General features: G+C 27.4%; 2 protein-coding genes across 5 annotated transcripts; one reads left to right on the top strand and one right to left on the bottom strand.

Annotated features, from left to right (window-relative positions):
* Positions 1–3,046: 3,046 nt before the first annotated feature.
* On the bottom strand, positions 3,047–14,636 carry LOC107451525 (uncharacterized). Of its 4 annotated transcripts, none has more exons than XM_043052822.2 (4): positions 14,573–14,636; positions 11,679–11,995; positions 9,253–9,402; positions 3,047–5,351 (listed from the first exon to the last, which is right to left on the bottom strand). In XM_043052822.2, exons 2-4 carry the CDS (start codon positions 11,956–11,958, stop codon positions 5,125–5,127), a joined length of 657 nt encoding a protein of 218 aa, XP_042908756.1. In that variant the 5' UTR covers positions 11,959–11,995; positions 14,573–14,636; the 3' UTR covers positions 3,047–5,124. The 4 variants fall into 4 exon arrangements, with proteins under 4 accessions (XP_042908756.1, XP_042908755.1, XP_042908758.1 ...); XM_043052821.2 differs by having other exon boundaries at positions 14,546–14,635; XM_043052824.2 differs by having other exon boundaries at positions 14,599–14,626.
* A 77-nt stretch (positions 14,637–14,713) lies between these two features.
* Positions 14,714–23,480, top strand: LOC107451530 (TM2 domain-containing protein 3 almondex). Its single transcript, XM_043052820.2, has 5 exons — positions 14,714–14,961; positions 16,180–16,517; positions 18,230–18,389; positions 20,347–20,422; positions 23,218–23,480. The coding sequence occupies exons 1-5, from the start codon at positions 14,874–14,876 to the stop codon at positions 23,387–23,389; spliced, it is 834 nt and encodes a 277-aa protein (XP_042908754.1). The 5' UTR covers positions 14,714–14,873; the 3' UTR covers positions 23,390–23,480.
* The last annotated feature ends 1,952 nt before the right edge of the window (positions 23,481–25,432 follow it).

Here is a 25,432-nt window from a genome sequence, read left to right as displayed (position 1 = left end):
AATTAACCGTGAATTCAGTAAACCAGGGAGAAGGGTCATTCCATTGACTCATTCGACTTTCGAAATTTAAATTGTAGACGGAACTGTTTAGCACTCTTTAGAAAATTTATTTCAAAGCAGCAGTAAAAAAAAAATCGTATTGCATTGATTTTTTAGAAAGTTTGACCAATTATGTATTATTTTTAAATATAAGAGCCATAAAACCATTATCTAACATAAAACTTATTTTAATATTGCTTTAAGTATTTAAATTTAATATACTGTTTCACTAAATGCATAATCCAAAATGGAAAATAAAAATTTTCTTAACTTCAAAAAAATATGGTCCTGCATTGGACTGATCGTAAGGACACTGTTCCTAGTAGAACACCGAAGTGAAGCATCACTGGTTGCGGTCAGTAAGCGGGTGGGTGACCATTTTGATCAGCCAGCGTAGGGACCGAGGGTGCGTAGTATCAGACCTTTGTTTAACTGTTCTGCCGTAAAGTGTTCTACTTTACGTGCAGGTCGTCATGCTATCAAAGCAGGGAGCCATCCCGTCTTCGATCATCTTCAGGAATGTTTCCCAGACCGTCGCCAATGCTCATTGCGTAGCTCTAGTACGACATAAATAAAGTACCTACTTACCTAAAAAAATAAGATGCAAATAAATGTTTAATTAAGCCGCGTGTCGTTCACATCTGCCGAGCCTTGAAAATGGCAACGTTTGAAGCAAAAGATATAGCCCTCAAAAATAGGCATCCATTTTCAAGACTCACCAGACGTAAATGAGGAAAATAAATGAGATTTGAAACAAAAAAAATGGTTGGTTGCCAACAAAAAATAAGAGTGAAAAAAAAACTAGAAAAACAGTGATAGCTAAGTGTGAAAAAAAAAGGAATACCTTACCAGTGCAGCCTTAGCTACACTCGACAAACCAGACGCGCTTTAAAATATAGACTAAAGATTAGTCAGTTATCAAGAATGCGATAAATCATGCATTGCTGTCCATTCTTGGGGATAAATTCAATTTCAATACTGCCAAAATTCATAGCACCGCACTACTGTCACATCAACTGATCTTGCTGCCCCAGAAATATTTTTGTTCGTATGAATGGTGCTTCCCTTGTTAAGGACATGAATTCCTTACCATCTCTCCATAGAGAATGGAAATGCATTTTGCTTCTCTCGGCTACTTTTTTTTTTAATACTTTTGTTTTTACCTTCATAATATTTTTTCTCCCTCTCAGACATTGTGCAGCTTTAGAGCAACGTAAATAAAGTACCTACCTCTCTTGAATACTGCAGCTTTATCTTTCGTTGGTAACTTCATATTTCCAATCCGAAATCTCTTGTTTGCCTGGCGAATCTTTCAAAACATGTCAAGTTTTATTACTATATTCATATTTTTTTAAACCATTGAAGTTTTTACAGTCAATTATAGTGTTACATTCGAGTCTTAATCATTATTTTGATCAGGATCTTATGAGTGTGAGCTACAAACAAAATGACAATCAGACGTTCCATTGATCACCGCCGCCGATAAGCAGACATTACTAGTCAAAGTTCGTAAGTTTTGCTTACATTTCAAGTTTTTATACCTATTTGGGTGAAAGCGTGGTTTACCACTAGGAAGTGGAATTCTACAGGGGAAAAAAAGATCATAGTTGGGACTGAAAACAGTGTTTTTTAAAATATAATTGTTTGAATTATAATCACATTTGAGTTTAAATTGATATAATAAAAATTATTGGAACTAAGATGTACTTATAATTCTGTTTCTCCTTTTTTTGTAAGTCTGAAATAAAATAAAAGTTTTTAATTAAAAAAAAAAAAATTATAACACTTAAGAAAAGTTTGAAAAAGAGGTAATTAAGAAACATATTATAATGGCAAGGGCAATAAACTATTAAAAAGGTATTTTATAAAAAGGATATTTCTTAAAGGAATATTTTCAAGACTTTTAAAACTAAAGAAAAATGCATCTATTGCAAAAATATTTTTTCAATTAGTCGTTTATTTGTAATAGAAAAATTAATATAATTTTATGAGTGACCATAGAAAATAACTAATAAATGAAATTATTTGTTATTAATAAATTAAGGAAATTTACTTTGCTTTACTTGATAGAATACTCGAAAGACTGATAGATTAAATGATAATATGCTAACTTTCAAACTAGGTAAACTTTAAAAAAGAGAGCAAATTACAAGCAAAATGATGAAAATTTTAGCTATTTGGAATTCTAGATATAGTAAGAATCTCTCCTCTTATTCTTAGTAAGGAAGAGTTGCTCCTTCCCATGCATTTTTATAAGGAAAAAGAAGAATTATGCATCGCTACATTTAAAACGAACAAATAGAAAGTCAGATGTCCTGTTTCTTCTTTCTTATTCGAAGTAAATTATAAACCTCTTCCCAAAACTGATATAATTTTATAGATGAACAACAAATAATAATTTTTATTAAACAAATAAGAATTTTATTAAATTATATTTTATTATATTATTTGAAAAAAAAAAACTAACTAAATTTTATTAAATAAATAAACAATAAGTATTACACATAAAAAAATCTTATGGAAAAGTAACTATCTCAATATAATAAAGTGANTGGGGGGGGGGGGGGATATTAAAAGTCATGCATTTCTCTGGATACCACACCACCGCTTTTTATTTTGCATAGAATCATTCTATAAGTAATAAACATCTATTTAGTGGGGAAAAAATCATTTAATCCAGCCAAACACTTAGCTTGGTAGATTAGGAGTAAATTTCTCTTCACAGATTATATATAAGAAAAGAGGGTTTTATCCATATTAATGAAATGATGCTTAGGCAAGTGGTATAAAAATGTATGCTTTGTTGCAATTTTAGTGTTTGTTTCTATAGGAAAATTGTCAATTACTTTGCCTTCTAATCAAAATCAACTTTTTAAAAAAGGTGTAACACATAATTTCAGTACAATACTGACACTTAAAAATTTAAAGGCATAAATGAAATATTCTTAGTTTTAGAAGCTTTAAATGTATTTTATGTTCTTGATAAAAGAAGGAAAAAGACAAATAATAGGCACAAACCGTTTATTTAAAATAAGAAATACAAATAAAACCATTAATACTAAAAATCAGATCACAAGCTAAATAAATTTTTTAAAAAATAACTTTTTGTAAAGTTTTCCCATATAAAGTAGTATCTCATAAATGCAAAATATGGACGGATGATGGGGAAAACATTGAAATTTAGAAAATTGAAAATATTCAAAGTCGTTTGTGGCGAAACTAATTTTGTAAAAAGAAAACTAGAATCGTCAATAGAATTTTTTGAGTACTTTCAATTCTATCTAAATCCAATTTATTTCCTGAGATATAAAAAAAAAAAGGTGATGGAATGCAAAAGAATAAGCAAAATATGTACAAATCATATTTATGAATCTAATATTTCATATGTATGAAATATAAACACATGATAAATGAATGAATTTGCGGAATAAAAAGTTTTATTTTTAGGAATGTTAATATGCATTTCAATGAAAGATTTGTTAAATGTAAAACTATTTACATTTTAAAGAGAGATGATTGAGAATCCAAATAATTTTTCATATTTTTAAAATATCGTGAAACATAATTCCTGAGTTACAGCATGGGTGCCACTCTAAAAATATTTTAAGACTGAACTTATTTTTTGACGAATTGACACTATCTAGAGTTGCTTACTAAAATTTTCAGAAGTTTATAGCTCACCTTCTCCAAAATGTACCTTTCTATGATAGGGGATCATATATTAAATCAATTATCTAGTTTTTTTCTACATTTTAATTAATTAATTTTTTTACAGCAAACAAGATAAAAATAACAGTTAACCATGTATATCTTTTTACATCAATCACTGGATAATAAACCACAGATTTTTTTCATGAAGGTACCTACTTATTTTTCACTTCACCGTTATTGATTTTTTGTCCTATCTCAATAATTTTTTTTAAAGAAAAAGAAATATTAATAATTATTATAATATTAATCTTAATTTAATTTTGATTAGCATTTCAAAACACTTAAGAAAATAAGAACAAGAAAATTCAGATACAACAATAGTACAAATTTAGTTTAAGCAAGCAGGCAATGAAGTTCAATCTCATTCTTCCATTACTGAGTTACATCATTTCCCAACAATGATGAAAATTAACAATGCTTACTTTAAAATGTTATTTTTACTTAACAGAAAACATTTGTTACATTTTTATGGAAAAACAGAAATTTTAATATCAATAACAAATGAAAAAGAGATTAATTTATGAAACTTAATCTACCGATTTTCTCTCAAGACTGAAGAGTGGCACCCATGTTTACAGTGAGTACAAATTAGATATTTCCTGGAATTGAATAAAACTAAAATTTGAAATTTAAAATATTTAATTCAAAAAATAAGATTTTTATATTAAAAAGCAAGAGTTAAATTTAGGTAACTTTTTTTTATATTTATTTTATACAAACAAAAACTATTCATTTATCCAAAAAATAAAAAAAATTTGAAAAGTTAAATGTATATCATTTGATAAAATTTGCATTTAGTTACAGAAATATTTTGATTTATAGCTCATTCTTAGAATAATTCAAATCACTGGATATATAAGGCAGCCAGGAAAAATTATATACATAGTTGCATGACGATAAAAAAAATAAAAATAAAGAGTAAATAAAAAATTTATCACCAGGAATTTTGCTGTAACATAGATAATATATTACTCATAGCACATTATAGTATTTGAATTTTTTTAACATCAACAGAAATTGTTTAGATATGTATATCAAAAAATATTTTTAAACAATTGCACAAATTACTTAGAATACATGATGCTCTTGTAAAATATGAGAATTGATATCTTCTAAAATGATATAGCAATTGAAGCAAGTCCTAAATACAGATTCTGACATCAGAATATTACATCATGACAATTTTTGTTTCAATATGATCAGCTTTTTTTCCTTTAACAATTAAACAAGGCAAACATGATTGATATGGCGAGACTCAAAATAGATCAATCTGCCAAGGGTTGCATTGAAATTATAAGAATGGTTTACTTCAATCGAGAATTAAAAAATTACTGATAATGACTTGATCAACAAAATGTGTATAATATGCAATCTTTAGTAACGAGGTTGCATGTTATACACAAGATTGCTGGATCGTTTCCTGTACTCTTGAGCTTTCTTTGTATCAGCATACAAATAAAAAGCAGAGAACATGTGAAAGAACATTGAAACAACAGCTAGGCCATAACCCCAGGACAAATGGTTGAAGGATGGATACTGAAGCCAAGATCTGTCATAGCACATTCCTCCAAACACACTGACTCCAAGAAACATTATGACAGCTGGAAAATATTAGAAAAAAAAATAGGCTTCATTAAAAATGTAAAATTTTTTTTAAAATTTTTATTTCCAATGGTGGGGAAAAATATCAAATACAACAAAGGAGAACAACAAACATCAGAAGAAATCACAAGGAAGTAAAACAAGTAAAAGAGTAAAACACACAAACAAGCAAAAAAAAAATAAACCCAAAGTCATTTCCCCAGAAGCTCTCTCATGCCAATATTTAGCAGTATCGGAGTCAGGTCCGTGAAGTGACCTACAGCGATGGAGATGTTTTCGGGTCAAAGGTTCCCTAGAGTCCACATAGTCGACAGTGGATGCTCATACTATGTAAGCGATATAAGTGTTCTCCCAGGTTGTTAGGAGACGAGAGGACTACAGCATCTCGACGAGGTTTGTTGGGCAGTGTCTCTAAATCTGCCTTACTCCAGTTCTTATTCTTAATACTATCTCGTTGCCAAGAAGAGGTATTTATTTTCATTATGTATTTTAAATATAATGTAAAAAAGTTTGTGTAGAATACTGAATTTATCCCTTTTGATTAAAAATCATTAGCTTAAAAGTATACAAATATTTAACCAATTTAAAATTCTTTTTTTAAGCAAACTTATATTTTGAACTTAACTAAAGAACAATCAATGTGCATATGACCAATAAAACTTTTTATCCTAACAGCAAAGAAAAATTTCACTTAAATTTTTACTCAGGTAAAAATTTTATTTTAGGTCTTTTTTTTTAATCACCTATATTTATGAAATTTCTATAATACTTAAATACTTTTTAAAAAGAAACAAAATTCTTACTTCTGACAATTTTTTTAAATAAAAACTGACAAAAAAATTTAAATTACAAAATTTCGACTATGTTATATTATAATAACTTCTTTACAAATATAACTTAAAGCTATTGTACAGATATTTTAAACTATTCAATTCTTAATAAGAGTGGAAAAGGAGCACACAAATGAGTAATCAACTTACAATTAAAGAAAAATTCAAAATGTACTCAAAATTACCCCCCCCCTTTTTTTTAAGCTTTTTAATGTTACTCTATCAAGTTAATATCTTGATATTGTAAATCTATACACTTGTAATTTCTAAAAAAAATTATCCTAATGATATTAATAGCAATCAAAAATGTCCTCTTAGCTTTAAAATTTTGCACACTTAATACTACTAATGTTTTTATAGTCAAATAATAATGCTCTTTTATTATTTGAAATCTTTCAAAAAAGGAACTAAACTTGTAATAATTTAACCAAATAAATTAAACACATTGAAAGTTTTTCAAATATTAAAGACCCTAAGGTAATTTACTGTCCCCTTCAAGTGCATTCCATGTAGGTACTGTAATTACACAATAGTTTTTGTCAAATGAATGAACAACTGCAGTAGGGAACCGATTATCCGGAATGGGCCGGGACCATCGCTATTCCGGATAATTGATTTTTTCGGTTTTCTGAATCACTACAAAAAGCCGTTTTTTTAATTGTTAAACCCAACTAAAAAAAAAATAATTTGGAAATAATCTTAAAAATAAGATTAAACGATGAAGTAATACACTAACAATTATTTCCAAAATGATGGTAAGGTAAACATCTTTAAACAAAGAAAGAAAAATCGTAAAATCTTATTAGGAAAAAAAAGAAAAAAGTTCTTTTAAAAATAGTGAGAAAATGCGTCGAATTTCGTTACGATTTTTTGGTTTTCCGATTTCCGGATAACGGGTTCTGTACTGTATTTATTTACTTTAAACTATCTATAGTTTATAAAGGTAAGTTATTACATTTTGAACAAATCAAATCTTTTTTATTTGTTTGCAATTTATTCGTAGAAAATCAAAGAACAGTAATTAAACTAAAAAAAGTCACTCACAGGTTTTTTTAGGGGAATCTGAACTCATTTACCCAAACAGAAATGGTACTGCAATTAAATTTTACTGTTCTGTAGAGAAGAGAGTTCTTTGTAACCTATTAGTAATATTTTACTTAACTAGAGCCATCTATATTGTTTTATAGACACTTTTCGCCATTGGGACAGTAATTAAACGAAAATTACAACCAACAGAATTAACTTACAGAATGGTGTGTAAAACAAAATATATAAATTATTCTAAGAATTTTGATTATACATACTCAAATCAGTGTTTTCATTACAGAGCGAGAACGCGAGAATCTCGCATATTTTTCCCTTTCTCGCAATAAGAAATGATAAACGCGAGAAGTTCCCGCACTCTATTAATCAATTTCAAAATGCGCGAATTTTGGAAAAAATTTCGTCTTTTGCCATTTTTAATAAAATCTGTTTCACTTTTCTTCCTTGATATTTCATTATTTTGAACATCGGTCCTTGCTATCTAGCTTCCCTATTTACCAGTATTGTTCAGAACTGGTGCGAACAGCAGAACCCCTTTCTCTGCAGCCACGTGTTCACCGTGGGTTAGGTTTATTCATGTAAGACGTTTAAATTTTTTGTGCATGAAAGTAAGATGGACAAATACCTTGTTAAGGCAGCATCTTCTACTCCGTAGCGGACAAATGAAAATGAAACAAATGTCTGTAGAAACGGTCAAATCGAAACAAATATGGATATTTTTCAGTCAAATAAATGTAATAGCTGATGAAAAAGTAGATATTGAATGTTTTCCAAGTAGCAGCAAATGATGCAGCAAAAATATTCAATTAGAAGATGTTAAAAATGTATTATAATTAAAGAAATAATTTTTTTCCAAGTCTACTCGTGTTTTTTTAATTTTTAGAAATCTCACCCTGTTTTCGAGAAAGGGTGAGAAATTCTCTCCCATTTTTTTTCTGTAATGAAAACACTGCAAATAGACAATAATACTATATCAAAACATGCATTTACTTCTGTGACACTTTCATACTATAGTTAGTTACTAAAAAAGTTCAGAAATATGTGTTTAGGACAAAAAATAAAAATGACACTTAACCTACTTTTATTCTTTTAAAAATATAATTTAAATGTAAAATGCATCAGATGCATGTTTTTTTTTAACGCCTTGGGATTATTTTAATTAAAACATACCATTAAATAATGTAAAAAAATATTTTAATAAGAAATATTGATTAAGAAAACAAAAGTTAATGAATTGAAATACTACAAATCAACATTACAAAATCATGCACAAAACTGAAAGACACATGCCAAAACAATTAATTAAGCTAAAACAATTGAACATTTTATTATTTTAATACTTTTTTGCCCTTCCCGGTAGCTTTATGTTATCGGATGAAGGAAAAAAAAGTGATTTTTTTATGGTTTTTCTGGACAAATAAGTGACTTTTAACCATTAATTTAGAATTACAATGCAAAACTTTTTATTAAAATTTCAATTCGTACTTATTAGAATTAAATAATTGTAGTTCTCAAAAATAGTTAGTAACGACACTAATATTATTTTTATAATAATTTTTGGTGAATGAAATATAACTCTGTGAAATGTTGTAAAATATAGCCAAACTATAATAGATTTTATATAAAATATAATTTCATATATTTTTTAAAATAAGAACTTGGAAACACCATCATAATGCATTGTGAAATTATTAAGTTTGATTTTACTTATGATAACCTAACATATGAAGATGATGATAAATAATTTATAAGAACTTGTGATAAAACTAATTTCAGATTGATTAGAGCTGCAATAGCAAATCGCTTTTTCACAAAATATTTATCAAATCTTATGGATTTATCAGATCTTACTCATTCTTTTGGATGTGGCATTGTCAGAGGTAGTTTTACAGGAGGGAGTAATGTACGCTGTGTTTTCAAACCAATTTATACTAAATTTGATCAGTCCAGAATCGTGGATTTGTAGATGGAACATACATATAAATATATATATTATTACAAAAAATGATTGATTATAGAATCTTACATATAATGGATTCACATATGAAGGCAGCAGCTATCAGAAACACTTCAAATTTCATCAAGAACCGCATTAGAACAAGGCTAGTGAATGACAGAGACATCAAAGAAAAAATGACAGCCAACGACATTACTGCTTGAACAAATATTAGCCAGGCTGGAGAGAAAAAAAGATGTCATTAACAAATATTTACTTCTCACTTAAATAATTTTTCAAATCTATTGGTAAATTGATATAGTTTTTTAGATTGTATTATAAAAAGCCGATAACATTTAATTACAACATTGAATATAACTCACCACATTTTAATTAACTATATTTGTTTTGAAGATGTTACATTCGCCTAATTATTTATACTGTTTTTTAAAGCTTGTTAAATAAAGAATTAAATGTTTAATAGAGTACAATTAATATATCTTTTTTTAAAAATAACCAAAATTCTGATTTTTTTTTTTTTTTTTTAAAAGAATAATTTATCTAAAAAAGAATTTTGTATATTTCGGATTTCCACAAAAACTTTCCTTGAAAATAGTAGCTTTAGAAGTCTAATAGAAGCTTATATAAAAAAAATTGTAGTCTAAATAATCTCTTTAGAGGAATAATTAAGATTCTATTTTCATCCATGTAGTGATTTTAGAACAATTATTATAATAAACCAATTAAAAAAATCATTTCATGTTACAACTCAATTGTACAATACAAAAATTTAAAATCTTGCTAGATTAGACTATTTACTATTTCCATTATTCTGTTAAAAGCAGAACAATGTTTTTTCTTCCTCCTTTTGTTCACATAAAAATATCATGAATAAAAAAAGCAAATCCAAGGTAAATAAATTTATTTTGATTCTGAAAAAAAAAAAAAAAAACCCAATAGCAACTGTAAATTATAAGCATGATTAAATTAAATAATTGATCAAGATTCAAAGTAAGATAAATCATAAAAAAGTTCAAAAATAAAAAAAAATAAATACTGATTGAGTGATAAATAACTTTAAAGATCTGATTTGGAGATCATGNTGAAAAAAAAAAAAAAAAAAAAACCCAATAGCAACTGTAAATTAAATGCATGATTAAATTAAAAAATTGATCAAGATTCAAAGTAAGATAAATCATAAAAAGTTCAAAAAGAAAAAAAAAATACTGATTGAGTGATAAATAACTTTAAAGATCTGATTTGGAGATCATGAAAAAAATATAACTTTACAATATTCTGCTTAGATTTTACTAATATTATAACCTTAAAATGAAGAATTAGTTCTAGTTATTTAACTGTAAATAACATCAAACTTTTACAAAAATAAAATTAATTCAAAATAAAACGTCTAAAATTAATAAAAAATACATAGCTTTAAGAAAATTTGTAACAAACTGTTTTTTATTTTTTAGAAAAGTTCATCTTTGGACAAAATATTTGATAAAATAAAAATAATATAAGTTCACATAATTAACTAGATATAAGAGAACAAATTTATTTAGGAAGATAACAACCACAAAACAGGGTTGGGTTTTTGCCGTCGAAAACTGGTTTTTGACATGACAGTGGTAAAAACCGTGGTTTTACCGGTAAAAACCGTCAAAAACCTACTGTTTTCTTTAATTTATGGCATATAGCGGACAATATATTATTTTCCCATAATTGCCTTTATAAATGAATGTAGTAAATGATTGCTATTGATTTTGCAACTATATGCATGAATTCTTATAGAAGGATATACATTCATATAGAAATATTGTAATATACTTATTGAAAATAGTGATACTTACTTTTATCATTATAGCTTGATTTGCAAAGGATTCAAAATTTTGCACTTCTTAATTGTTAGAAATAAACAAACAAACAAAAAAGCTTGGAACTATTAATAAATTCAAGAACTAAAAAGAAGAATTTAAAATTTGGCATTTCTTAAATATTAGAAATAAGCTAAACAAAACTTTCAAAACTTGTAACTACTAACAAACTCCTAAGTCAAGAACGACTTGAAATTCTTCAGTAATGTAATATGCCAAACGAAATGATACTTGGAAATGTTGAAAATTTTGTTTAGTATCCTAATATTTTACTTCAAATAGTATGTTTTGATATAATCATGTTGGGAAAATGCAGGAATCTGTTCTTAAATATCTCTTAACAGCTTTTTTTCTAATTTTATTGCCCAAAAATGAATTAATTTTAAATTATAAGCAGTTAAACTCAAATAAAAATACAGTTTTACCAAAACTATGGGTTTTTGACATGACGGTAAAAACTATGGTATAAACCGGTAAAAACCGTCATGCGTCAAAAACTTGCCAACCCTGCCACAAAATTTCAAATTCAAAATAAACTACATTGGTAACCTAATCACTTATTTTTAATTTTTATTTCCAACCTATAATTCTAAAACCTTGGGAGAAAATATAAAATGCATCTTAAAATTTGAGGAAACTAACCTGGCTGCATCCAATCTCGTATATTTTGGTATTTATAGCTAAATACCCAGTGACAACCATCAAACAATTCATCATACTGATAAGATGGATGCCTGTAATTTTTGAAACAGAAGTTCCATAAGCCCATCCGCACAAATTCAGAATAGGTTCTGGAATATGATTCCAACCAATATGGGCTGCAGAAAGAAATGAAGAGAATCAATGATGCAAAAAAAGCGAAGATGCTACCTAGGAGTAGGTATGACGATGATCTGGGTTTCGGCGGAGGCGTCTCAACCATGATGAAGCAGTGTTATGGTAAATTTACCCTGGTAATCCTATAAAACAATAATTAGTTAATAGAAAAAATAGTTTTAAAAACATTTTTAAAAACAGTTTACATTTATCAGCCTAAAATTCTGATTGCACAAATTCACAAAAATAAGATTAATTTACAGAAGTTGCGCATTCTAAAAATATATTGTGTTTCGAACATTATATTACAGAAATACATATGAGCAGCTTCTTAAGCAAAACTTTTAATTATTAAAGAAGAAGGGAGCTAAGATTAAAATGCATGCAATTTCTATGTAATAAAATTGAAGAATAAAGTTACATAAAGAAAGTTAGCAAAAGGAAATTAAATAACCATAAAAAAAACATCATCTTGTCTTCTTCACAACTTTGAAANACCTTGAACCAGGGCTCGAAAAAACTCAGAAATGTTACCCGTCCCCGAGGACGGCTTGTCCAACAACGTACTCGTCCTCCTTTGAAATTAACCCGTAGCTTCTAAATAAATAAAAATATAATTTTCTCTTATTTACTACTAACATTTATATAAATTACACAATGAATTAGTAGTTACGAGGATTACAAATACTAGGATTGCATTATACAGTAATAAATGAAATATACTAAGTTATTAATAGTAATCTAGTATTTCTTTTATGAAATAATTTAATGACAAAGGCCAAGTTATCTGGAATGTCAATTTATCCGAGGGTACAGAGTTTTTTAAATGAATCAAATATGACGTTTGCCAGTTCCACAATCAAGCCAATGATTTTTGGAGGTTTCTGCACAGAAATCTGAAGGGGGTTTTCCATTTAGGTAGATGTTCATAATTGCTTTTAAAGCTTCTTGTTTAAGAACAGTACATAATGTGTTTTTTTGTAAGTTCATCGCTGAAAAGCCTATTTTAACCGCTGCAGTACTCCCAGACAGAGAAAACATCTATTCCACCAATCGCTGTATGTTGCTGTATTGCGGGTCATTTTGTTGCATTAGGTCTTTATGAATAGCTTGGGCTAGGAGGGCTGAAGATTTCTGGTGCTTAACGATGTTATGTATCTTGAATTTAATGACAACCATTAAAATTTAAGATATATTCCAACAAAAATTTAAAATATACCACGAACATTAACGGGAAAAGGGCCGTCCGCGAGGACGTCGGATTCGAGAAATTCGTTGTCCGCGGGCAAATTTTGACCGCCGAGGACGGGAGGTTTTTCGAGCCCTGATAAATTTACAGAAGTTGCGTATTCTAAAAATATATTGTGTTTCGAACATAATATTACAGAAAAACATTTGAGCAGCTTCTTAAGTAAAATTTTTAATTATTAAAGAAGGGAGCTAAGATTAAAATGCATGCAATTTCTATGTAATAAAATTGAAGAATAAAGTTGCATAAAGAAAGTTAGCAAAAGGAAATTAAATAATCATAAAAAAAAAACATCATCTTGTCTTCCTCACAACTTTGAAATCATTTAAGAAAAAACTTTTTTCAATTGAGTATATGATGAAGGAAGCAAATCTTCAACTATTACCACTAGGATGATTTTATTAAGAAAAGCTAGTTATCACCACCACCAAAAAAAAACAAATTTTTACAGGGAATTACTTTTGGAAAAGTGAAGTGTGACACGGACAATTGATTGGGTAAATTAAAAAAGAAAAAAACATTTCTTAATTTTTTAAAAGAATTCATCTTTTCCTAATCAACCATCGTCGTTATTTCAGTATCCTGATCTGTCTTGGCAACAATCGCCCAGGTGTCAAATAGATTTTATACTTGCAATTTTTTTTTAATTGCCCGCAGGAAGCTACGAGTTATACCTCTCGAATTAGTCCCTTTTCATGAAGTTTTTTTATAATAAGTAATACATTTTGAGTTGGTCCCTTTCTATGATGTTTTTTTTAAGTTTTTTGAGAGCCATTGCCAAGAGTTTTAGATTAATCTGCCATAGATCACAATATGGTTATCTCCCTTCATACCATCTATTATCCAGGTTGAAAATTTAAATTCACAGGCAATTTAAAACAATTCTTAAAATTGTGTGTTAAAACCTGATAAAAGTTATAAGAGAGAGAAATATTTTTGTTTGAGTAATAACCTTTTGAGATTTATTGATCAAAAATTTAATCACTAAAGGAGTGTCACTCGGATGTAATTGCAAATTTTAAGAGCTTAATTGAGCAATTATAAGAAAAAGTAAGACTTTAGGCTTTATCACATTACAATAATAAAAAAAGAGCTATGGAACCCTCAAACAGTATTTTATTTATCATAGATATGTTATATTAGTGTGCTAACAACTATATGAAATTAATTTATCAAAGAAACATAAAACAAAACTAGTAAGGGAGCATTTTTACGTTAAAATTATATGATCTATGATATGCACAATATTTCTTATTCAAATTTTTATAATAAGAGGGCAAAATTAAGTTAATTTAAAATATTTAATTTCGTTTAGAGAAACATTTTCTGTTCTATGAATAAATTAAGAGGAAAATGAAATTTTTTTGATAAAGTACAAAAAAGTTTAGAAACATTTTCTTTATGTAGATGATAGGTTTAATTTAAATAATAGTAATATTTTAACCTAATTAATTGATTGATAAATAATTACACTTTGACACACCCAAATCAACATACCACACGCAAAAAGTAAATAAACAGTCCATGCGTTTCGGTCACAGGTAAAGAAAAATGTTAACCGTTCTTGTTGCTTATCTATACAAAGAAAGTTATAAGCTCAATCTATTGTTTAGTAATAAGCTTCGAAAATGAGTTTGGTCAACATGAGTAGTATTTTTATGCTGATGACTATGCTATGATTATGAAATGAAATTATGAATTAAGGGTGCAAGTATTTGTAAAATTGTTAAATGTTTTCATTTTTTAATAAAAGCTTTATTTTATAAATACACATGATTGTTGAGAAAAAAATAATAGTGTTTTTATTCATTCTTCTCGTTTTATGTATTGGTGGTATTGGCGTCAGAAATTCAAGAAAAAGTTAGTTTTTTATTAATCTCTTTAACTGTTTTATTGCTATTACAGTCAAAAAAATTCTTTGATTTACCAATAAAAAATTTTTCTTGCAACTTTGTGGATCAAATAGTTCATAGTTCAATAGTTTTCTTGAAGAGGTCAATTTTCAATTCAGAGATAAGCTTTCTCTCAATATCTTATCAAAATCTTGTTGATATGAATAGGAAAGTATGCGTTTTTAAATGTTGTCTTAAATTATTTTAAAATATTGTCAGCACTAATTAATTAGCATATTTAAGGTTACCCTCTCGAACTATTGAGATTTAACCCTAGATCGATCAAAAGTTATTCAGGAAGATCCTTTGTTTGTTTTTTTGGCTTACGGTACATAATGTAAGGACACATTTTTAATGATTTAAATCAATTCTGAGGTTCTAAATGCTGTTCTCAGAAAACTCATGTGAGTTGTAACTTAGTATTTGCATGAGTGAAGCAAGTGAAACATAGTCATGGTGCATAGCGTTTTTAAGAAGTGCTTAAAGGTGCTTATTTTTGATTTTCGTGTTTCAAAAGCCCTTAAAGGTGCTTTTTTAATGGATGTTTTTAAAAAGTGGTTAATTTTCCCTTTTCCCCTTCGCCACATATTGTGCAAAAGCATGCTTTTCACATTGTTCTATTTAATGTTATGCACTATTCATTCAACCACAATCTATTTCGGTGTTCCGCTGGTCCATAGCGTATAAGAACATGAATAATTTTACATGTTTGATGAAATACTTGCGAGTCCGCATATGCATATACTGACCTGGATTCGGTGAGATTCTTGCACTCTCGTGCAAATCTGTTGCATTTTGCAAAATAATCTCAATTTCAGGCTTCTTTTACCTTCCTCTGATATTGAACTGAAAATTCTCTTGATGATTTTATAATAGCCAATATAATCAAGACAAAGCATTCTTTGTGAGAAACTGGTTATTTTATCATGATTATCTAAGGCATTTGAAAATTATTTTGCATTTTGTTAATATATCTTGTGCTTAAAGATATTTTTTGAGTGCTTGAAAAGTACTTAATAGGTGCTTGTTTTTTGTTAAAAGATTTGGCAATGCACCCTGATAGTCTAATTGCTAATAGAATTTGAATTGAAAATCTGTATCTTTGCCATTAGGTTTCACTGCTGTTCTTAAAGTTATATTTGTCGCAGTTATTTTATTTATAATAAATATATATGTTTAATTACAGATAGCCTACTTCCTCTCAGCTCTTCCCATGCATTACGGCATTCAGCTAAGAGACACATGTTAGCTCATGTGGATAATGTTGATAATACTTCAATTTCACTTGATTATATAAAACTTCATGCTGATTCTTTAGTACATGGTGGATTTGAGAAAGCCGATAGCAATCATACTACAACTGCAAGTCTCACTACAGATGGTGGTTCAGATAGTTGTCATATAATTGGTCCGTGTCATTCACTACTAGCAAATTGCATCAAATGTCCAGCATTAAGCAATGATTGTGTTTATGGGGAGAATGTAAATGTTACTTGTGAAGCTAAAAGTTATGCAAGGTGCCAGGTACAAAAAAGAATTATAATAAATATACTATAATATAATGTGATATATGTTTATATAATGAGGTATGTATTCATATATACCAAGATCAGAATAATATATTATTCTGTATTAAAACTCTTGAACTTTGAATAAACAATTAGATTATTTTCAAAAGACTTTTGATTTTTTTAATAATAATTTGTCTTTAGTGTTCTGAGATTATTAATTATGTTATAGTAATAAACAGAAAATTATCTAAATTTTTTCCTAATTAATACAGTTTTTAAAGATTAGAGGTACAAGTTAAATGGTTGTTTTTATTGTTATCAGGGGTCTGTCTAGGTTTCTCCAAGAGGAACCTATTTTGTGAAAATTGAAAATTATATTAAAAATTCAACACAAAAAAATTATAAAAATATAGATTTAATGTTTCTTACGAGACACAAAAATAAAATTTAAAGAAAAAGTACTTTGTGAAACTACCGCTTTTCCTAAAGTTGAATTTGTGAAGGTACCGCTAAATGGTAGTAAATTTGGCTTGGACAGACCCCTGGTTATTATCCATAAAGCATTTGATCTTGATTTTTTTGTGATTTTTCTTGGCTGATTGTCTTTAGAGCAAAACAATTTCATTTATTCCAATATTTTCATTTGTTTGTTTATTTATTTTATTTATTCTTTTTTGGTGATAGAAGGTAGTTTACAGTGAGTAAAATTATTTACAAACTTCTGTAATTGTTCCTGAACATTTGTAGGGTTTTAATTTTAGAAGGAGTGGAAAAATTTTCTCCATTGAAAAGATTAAAAACTCAGTTACAAAATTCGACGGGACAAGAAAGATTAACTAAGTTAGCCAAGATGAGCCTGATATAATTATTGATCTGTGTGAAATTGTGAGAAGGTTTTCAGCTAAAACACTAAATGTTTGCAATTTGTATTATAAGTAAGATTTTTATTATTTAAAAAATATGAAGTTACATCTTTGGAATTCATAAGATAAGAAAGGCTTAAAATTTTTTTAAATAAATAAGGTCGTTTTTGGTTAGATGTTCAATAACTAAAATAATGACAAATTTATATTTTATGTTGTAATTGATTACAACTGTTATTGTTAGTGAAATTGAAATTGTCTGCTTGTTAGATACCTGCTGTTACCATTTAAAATTTCAACAGCTTTATTTGTATGTATGTTTTGGATTTGAATTAAAATATAAATATGAGATTTTTCAAAAAAATTAATAATGAGTTTTTAAATAATACAATTTGTCAAAGGAATATGAATTATTCAATGGAATAAGAGTAGTATGATAATTCTATGCATATATTTGGCAAAAAGTATTTTCAAAAATTGTAGTTAATTTGTTTATTTCCAGATTGATTGCACTATTAAATTTTGATATTCTCTAAGATGAAATAGAATTTATGAAAATTACATACTTCTAGGAAAAACAAAATATCTACTTCACTAAGTTATTTTAATTTAAAAATAGATAATTTTGTTAATACAAGTATTAGTTTTTCTTATAATCATACTAATTATGTAGTGAGTAATTGCTAATTCTGTTATGTTGACAGTTTTATCTTAGGGAAGTGTATTATTACTTTTAATGATATAATTAGGGTAGCCTCCCTGTGAAGTAATCCTGGGTATGGCCTTGATTTTTTTCTATTGAAAAGTGGATAAAATTCTACTTTATAATAGTTTTTTATGCTATTTTTTTATTTATTTTCAGGGGAACCGATCTTTCATAAGAACATATAATTGTCGCTTCTGTTATCAAACTCCTGCATATGAGCATGTTTGCCAAAGAAATACTTCCTGCCATGTAGTTAGTTCTCCTCGCCAAAGATATGTTACAAAATGCTCTGTGAAGCCTCATATTTTATGTTTAGGTTAGTATAACATATCTTCTTACTCATTTCTTTAAAATATTATTATTTTCAGAATAATATTCTTTAGTTCCTTGTCTGTTATATTTTATCTTTTATTTTATTAAATACAGTAATTAATTTTCGTTATAGATCACATTTCAATTCACAAATTCATATTTGTAAACTTTTTTTTATGAATCTAAGAACATTGGACCAAGTCCAATTAAAGGGTGGGTGGGTGGGAAGGCTGAGACGAGTACATATTTTGGGCAATTGAACTAGAAGTATAGTGTTTTGAACTGTTGTACAGTATTTTGTATTGAAGATTGCATACCATTATAAAGAATTGAAAAGAATAAGTGATATTTTAGATATGGGTTATTATAGCAAACTACAATTCAACCCTGGTAATAGTCAACTGGTTGTGAATCTTTTAATAAGTCCACTATAAACCATGGTTAACTATTCTAGTAGTATTACTACAAAATTTTATTCTAGTGGTATTACTATTTTATTCTAGTAGTATTACTACAAAACTTATCTCTGTTACTACAAAAAAATATTAAAAAATAGTTTTGCAAATTAGGGGAAATCGGTACATATTATCATCTCTGCCTTTTTTGCAGAAAAAAGATTTTATCTTATGAAATTAAACCTATTTTATTTTCCGGAAATGAAATTTAAAAAAAATTTAACCTTTGAAATTTAAAGAAATTGAATTTGATGTTTCATTTTGTATTTTTAATATTACTTGAGAATATTAGTTATACTACAGAATATGCCAAAAAATTGGGGAAAATAATCTTCGTAACCATGGTAGTAAAATTATCTTAAGTAATTAAATCACTAAAGTAATATCAGAAATTATATTATAACTAGGGGGCAAAGCCATCTGTTCGCTACCGCTCACCAACCCCAATGATTGCTTCGCAATAATTGTTTTTTCTTGGCAGAAAACAGTTTTTCTACTAAAGTTAAAAATATTCACTTAACATCTATGTACTAAAAGGAATTCTGTTTACCTACAGTCTTGCGCCTCTACTTCCCACGTCCAAATATTGCTATCTATTAGTATTATAAACATTTAGATCTCTTGGTGAACAGACGTGATTTTTTTAATTATCTTTTTTTAAATAACATTTACATTCTTAATACATTATATTGTTCAAACAAATTTGATGAGTTCTCAACCATCATTTAAAATTTTCGCTAATAATAGCAGTAATGAAAAATAACTTTAAATTAGGGATAGAAAAATATTTAAAGGAAAACAATACCTTTACGACTTTTGTTAATTTTATGTTGATGACAACCTAAGCAATATGGAAATGAATGGGGGAAAACTGGATCCTACTACGTGATTTTCCGGCCAATAAAAATGCGCTGAAAGCAATGGAAAACGGTATCAGACCATTATAATTTTATGTTATATAGAGATATCAGAAATTTTCTTTGAAGTAATATTGAAAATTAAATAGATAAATCTTTATTTTTTTTACTTGTGGGAGAAGCTGTGAGTTTTCAATTGTGATATATGAATAAAATTATTTTTGATACATGAAAAAATAGTTTTGTGTAGTTTAAAAAAACCTCATTTTGTTTTACAGCTAAAACAAAGTTCATTTAGAAGTCTAAACCTGAATTGTTTAACAAAAACTATGAGTGCAAATTCTAATTTTTAGTGTTTATTTTAATTATTATTTCATTTAGTCACTTATGATTACTTATTACTTTACTTATTACTTTAGTTACCACTTGTAAACATCTTTAAAACTCAATCTCATGGATTAAAACTCAGATTCCTTAATTTTTCAGTTGTGGCGATTTGTTATCATGCAATATATTATGCAACATTTTAATCAAAATTTAAATTAAAGTGATAAAAATAAAATTTTGACAACCTGCTTGTTACCACGATTTGTTCAATTATGTAAGTATTCTGAGCTCTTAATAAATTTCTTGTTATAATTTTTTTAAGGTAATCGTGATTTCCATAAACATGTGCCTTGTAATTGGACTAAAGGTTATAGCTGGGGAACTGCATTGCTGTTAAGGTTGGTAGCATTTTTGTTTTTAAAATTTAAAATAAAATAATTTTTTTCTTGTACTATACTGCCATGCAATTAAAAAAACAACCTAAATGCTTAATGATAGATTTTGAGCAAAACAGTTGGACAACAATTTTCTTTCCTTGGCAAATACTATCAAAGCTAAAATAGAATTTCAAGAAACTAATAAAAATAGTTCAATTTTGGAAAATAATATTTTTTTGTTGCATTTTTGAGCTTATCATACAAAATACCAAACATATAAAAATCTCCATTTAGAAATTTTCATTACTTATCCTGGTTTTTCTATTGTGCAGCAGTATATATTTAAGTTGTATGAGCTTTTTATTCAATTAATATTTCTACTTGTGTACCACTTCTTCAGTTTCAAAGATAGTATACAATGCACAAAAAGAAAAAAAAATACTAAGATGTAATCCTAATGGTTAAAATATTGTTAAATTTTTATATTTTTATTTCAAGAAACAATTCAACTAACTTTGTTCAAAGTTTTAATTTTATATTTTCAACTTTGTTTAGATTACTAATCAACTTTTTCCCGATCTTTATTAAATTTAATATCCTAGAATTCTAAAATATAATAAAAAGTTGTTGTTTTTTTACGTGGTATTATCTAAATATAAATAATCAATGCAATTGTGTAAAAAAATTTTTTTAATCACTTAAGTAGTTCTAGAAATGGTGCAATACACAAAAAGCTAAATTAGGTATAGAAAGCTCTAACTTTCGACTGTTCTTTGGAGTAAACAATTAGGACTATTATATTTTCAATATTGTGGCTCTCTTCCATTTTCTCATATTTTGAGTCTAAGAGTTCAAACTTAAGAAAAAAAGAAGAGTACATTATTTTTATTTGATTTAATAACTTAAAAATGCAATTTTTCAGAAAAATTTGAAATTAATTGTATACTTCAAATTTTAACCATTAAATCATAGAGGTTGCATCTTAGTACATGAAAGTTAGAGTTAGATCATTGGTTCAAATGTTATTATAGTGTAATTTTTACTGTACAGTGTGCCATTATTTAAAAAAAAATATTATCTTCTATACTAAGTTATTGCAATTAAATTATAAGTAATCTATTAACTTTTGTAATTTGTTAAAACCTACTGTATTTTATGAAGTGCTTGGAAGTTTAAAAAACTAAATTAAGTTTGACTGCAGCTGTTTTTCAATGTTCACTATCATTTAAAAAAGATTTGTTGCAATAGAATATGTTTCTCATTTATATATTTTGTGCATTTACGATTTTGTAGATTTAATGTCTGTATAGTTTATAAAGTTCTGAAAGAAAATTTGTCACATTTAGTGCTAAAATTATTTACGACTTAACAAAATATTATTTTTTGTTGAAGTTGTTTCTATCAATATAAACGAGCCACTGTTGGCTCGTTCCAAAAACAGTTCAATTCAAAATCTTTTTTTTAAAATTATTTATATGAAAACTAAAATATTTTTGATGGGTAAAATCTATAGGTGATCAAGGGGCTTTATCGTTTTTTACTTAATACATTGGGAAGCTCTCTGATATGAAGGTTTTGGGGTTCGCTCCAAGATCTTATGACTCTCAGTTTGAAAGCAGCCAAAAAAGTTTAATCCCCCAGTTTAAATCTTAAGAGAAAAGTGAAGATGTTCCACTCTTTTGTAAACAAAATCTTCATTTCAATACTAAATATTTATCAACTCTGTACTGACTGTATTTTTTATTATAACTTTTCATCAAAATAAAAACTGATATGAATTATACATTTGGAAATCGAAAATTTGATAGGTGCATTTTAAGCTGAGTGATGAAACTAGATCCAGTAAAAATGTTCCCTGAGTTTGTAAAAGCCATGAAGTGTATTTTATTATTTTTTTACGATTTTAACTTTTCTTTTTCTTTCCTGATAGAATTATTTAAAATATTCAATAAAAGAATTATTATTAAGTAAGGAATAGTGAGGTCAGGTGGATACTATTAACTAAATTCAAAGAATTTGAAACATATTGCAAAATCTCTATGTCACAAAACTCACACATTAATGGGGGGCATAACCTCTTGATGCAGTGTTTAAAGAACTCTGAAAGTCTTGCAAATTTTAATGACAAGCAAGTGTTAATAGTCATACATATTCATATAATTAGAACAATAAAGTTGAAATATTTAAAAACTATAATGAAGGTGTCAATAAATTTTCCACCAAAGTTTGATATCTACTTAAAATAAGGAATAAAATAGGCAAAATTCTGATCCCAACTATTACATACTACAAAGTAGCACTTTATTGTTTCTTTCTCTAAAAGCTTTAAAGGAGTAAAACGTTTATCATATAAAATTATTAATATTAGATTAGAACAAATTTCTCTACTTATCTGCTGTATTTGCAACCAATCATTAGTTTTTCGAAATGGTAGACAAATCTGGAATCAGAGATTGTTTTTTTGTTTTTTTTTTTAAAAAAAAAAATTGGCGTAACTTTTAAATATAAAATAGAATAGTTGATTTTCAACTTTCACATTGGTGAAGAAACAATATTCAGCACATTCCAAAAAGAAAACTTAATTCCCAATAACTGCACTAATTTTTAAGGCCAGATTTTATGTTTGTGAATGTATAAGCAATTCTACTACCCCCAAGAAAATTTTTTGTTTCCTATGTCCTTGACATTGACTTTAATTCATATGCCTAGAAGAAAGATATTTCTTAGTTTCTAAAAAGTTATTGAATTCGTTTTTGAAAAAAATTTTTTTTAACTTGTTGGATAATATGTGTCTAATATAATGCATTATGTTTCAGCATTGTATTTGGTGGATTTGGAGTAGATCGTTTTTATTTGGGCATGTGGCAAGAAGGAATTGGAAAATTATTTAGCTTTGGTGGTCTTGGAGTTTGGACTTTAGTAGATGTAATTTTGATTGCAACTGGATATTTAGGACCTGCTGACCGTTCTTTGTACATAAGAAACTAATTGTTATTTAACCCATGTAAATAAATTGATACTTTGTATATAAATTAATTATTAATTTATTAAAGCTAATTTTTACTACTACTGAAAAAAATAATGAGATTTATTCCTCTTTGCTGTACATAACTTTGTAACAATAACTTTGCAGCCAGGAAATTTTTCCAAAAGGATCAAGATTGACTTGAACTGAAAATAGTTTTTATCTGATTTATATTTATCTTCGGTGGTATCAAAATTTTGCAGCACTCGACTCATATGTAATTATTTTTGGTTTGTTGTTGCTTTTTAAAAATATGTACATACTAAAAATCCAATTACATTTTTCGTCCAAGGATATATCTAAAACCAAATAGGTATGATAAAAAAATGACAACATGAGATTGAGCAAATATTAAGACCACCACCTCAGTGGTTTTGCATTTTCAAGGATAGATTTAAAGAGACTTTTGAAGTATTAAATAGTTTTGAAGAATTATTTGTAGCCATTTTGATGTCCAGTTCAAAATAAAATTTTATAACAAATTAACTTTCCCCAATAATTTGATTTTGCACAACTTAAAAGTTTTTGCTCTGTTAGAATGTAAGTAAAAGATTCACAATTTTAAGTGGATTTAAATTAGTAAAATTTATCTAAATAGTTTGTCACAGGAAAAAAAGCAACTGAAATTGGATTGTACATGTTACCTTTAAATTAGATCTTTGAACTTCATTTGTTGTGCCATCGTTATGTTGCATACTACTTTCATTTTATGAGTTATTTAAATTTTTGGTTTTTAGTATAATTATTTCGTCATTGTTACCAGGAGAAACAATTTCAATCTTTTTTTTCCCTATAGTTTTGCTAACCTTTTGTCTAAATTATTTTGTATAGAAAGAAAATCCAATCTAATACATAAAATTAAATTTTAATTTAAATTAAATACTTTCTTTGACAACTAAAGTCACTATAAATTGAATTAATTCTAATTTATGTCTCTTGCATTTTCATATTATTTGTACAAGTTCATATTAATTGTTTGGCTTTGGCATCACCCTAGAAATGGCAGCAAAAGATGTTGCCACAATATAAAAAAACACAGTTACTTGCTATCAGGAATGACATCAACATCATGTGATGAATGAAAGCAGCAGTAGTTGGAGCATTTTATGCTTTTAAGTTGTTAGCAAAAAAATTTTTAGATTATCAGTTAATGAATCAAAAACTCAGTTCATGGCAGGGACAACCCGATGGTCAAATCTAGTATCACTGAAAATAAATAATTGCGTTTGAGAAAATTTTTCATTCTGAATATTTAAGTAAAATTTCTGAAAATAATAACGATATAACCGTTAAAAATTTTACTTTTTTGTTATTCTTATTGATGCATCTTAGGTTTGTGTCCTTCCTTTATACAGTGAAGCAAAGATGCTCTTATTCATAAGACCAATAGTTTAATATGGAAGGGGGAAGTAAGTGTTTGATAGTAAATAGAGAATAAACTGATGACCTTTGAACAAGACATCTTGAGAAGAATTTTAGGAGTGGTAAAGAAGAAGGGAATATATAGAATATGTATAGTATCCTAATTTAGTAAAGTAAATCTTACTTTAGTAAAACTAATTGAAGTCTCACAACTAAAATGGCTAGGTCTCATGCATGGAGATAAAACCCGGTAAAAAGAATAATATTATGAAATTTAGATAGGATGCAAAGAAAAGATAGGTCACTTATGCGGTGCTTAGATAATGTTGAAAAATGGCTAAAAGGAGACAGTATTAGCAGAGGAAGCACATGGGCACATTTAAAAATGCACTCTGAAGGCTTTGGATTGCAATCAGCCATACTGTTTAAAGGAGTTGAATATATGTTTTCATATTCAAGAGAATGTCTGAGAATGCTTCTTTTGGATTTGAACAAAAAGTAATTGATTACAGATAACTTGTAACTAAGTTTAGATAGGCCATCATATTGACTTGTAGTTGTTTATCATTATTATCTGTGATAGCAGTTAAATATTAGTGGTATTAAGGTTTCAAAATGTAGTCAAGGTTGCTTATAATCTTGAT

Source organism: Parasteatoda tepidariorum, chromosome 7 (genome assembly GCF_043381705.1).
Source record: "Parasteatoda tepidariorum isolate YZ-2023 chromosome 7, CAS_Ptep_4.0, whole genome shotgun sequence".
NCBI lineage: Eukaryota > Metazoa > Arthropoda > Arachnida > Araneae > Theridiidae > Parasteatoda > Parasteatoda tepidariorum.
Note: the sequence above shows the minus strand (reverse complement) of the source record. Positions and strands in the feature narration are given on the sequence as shown.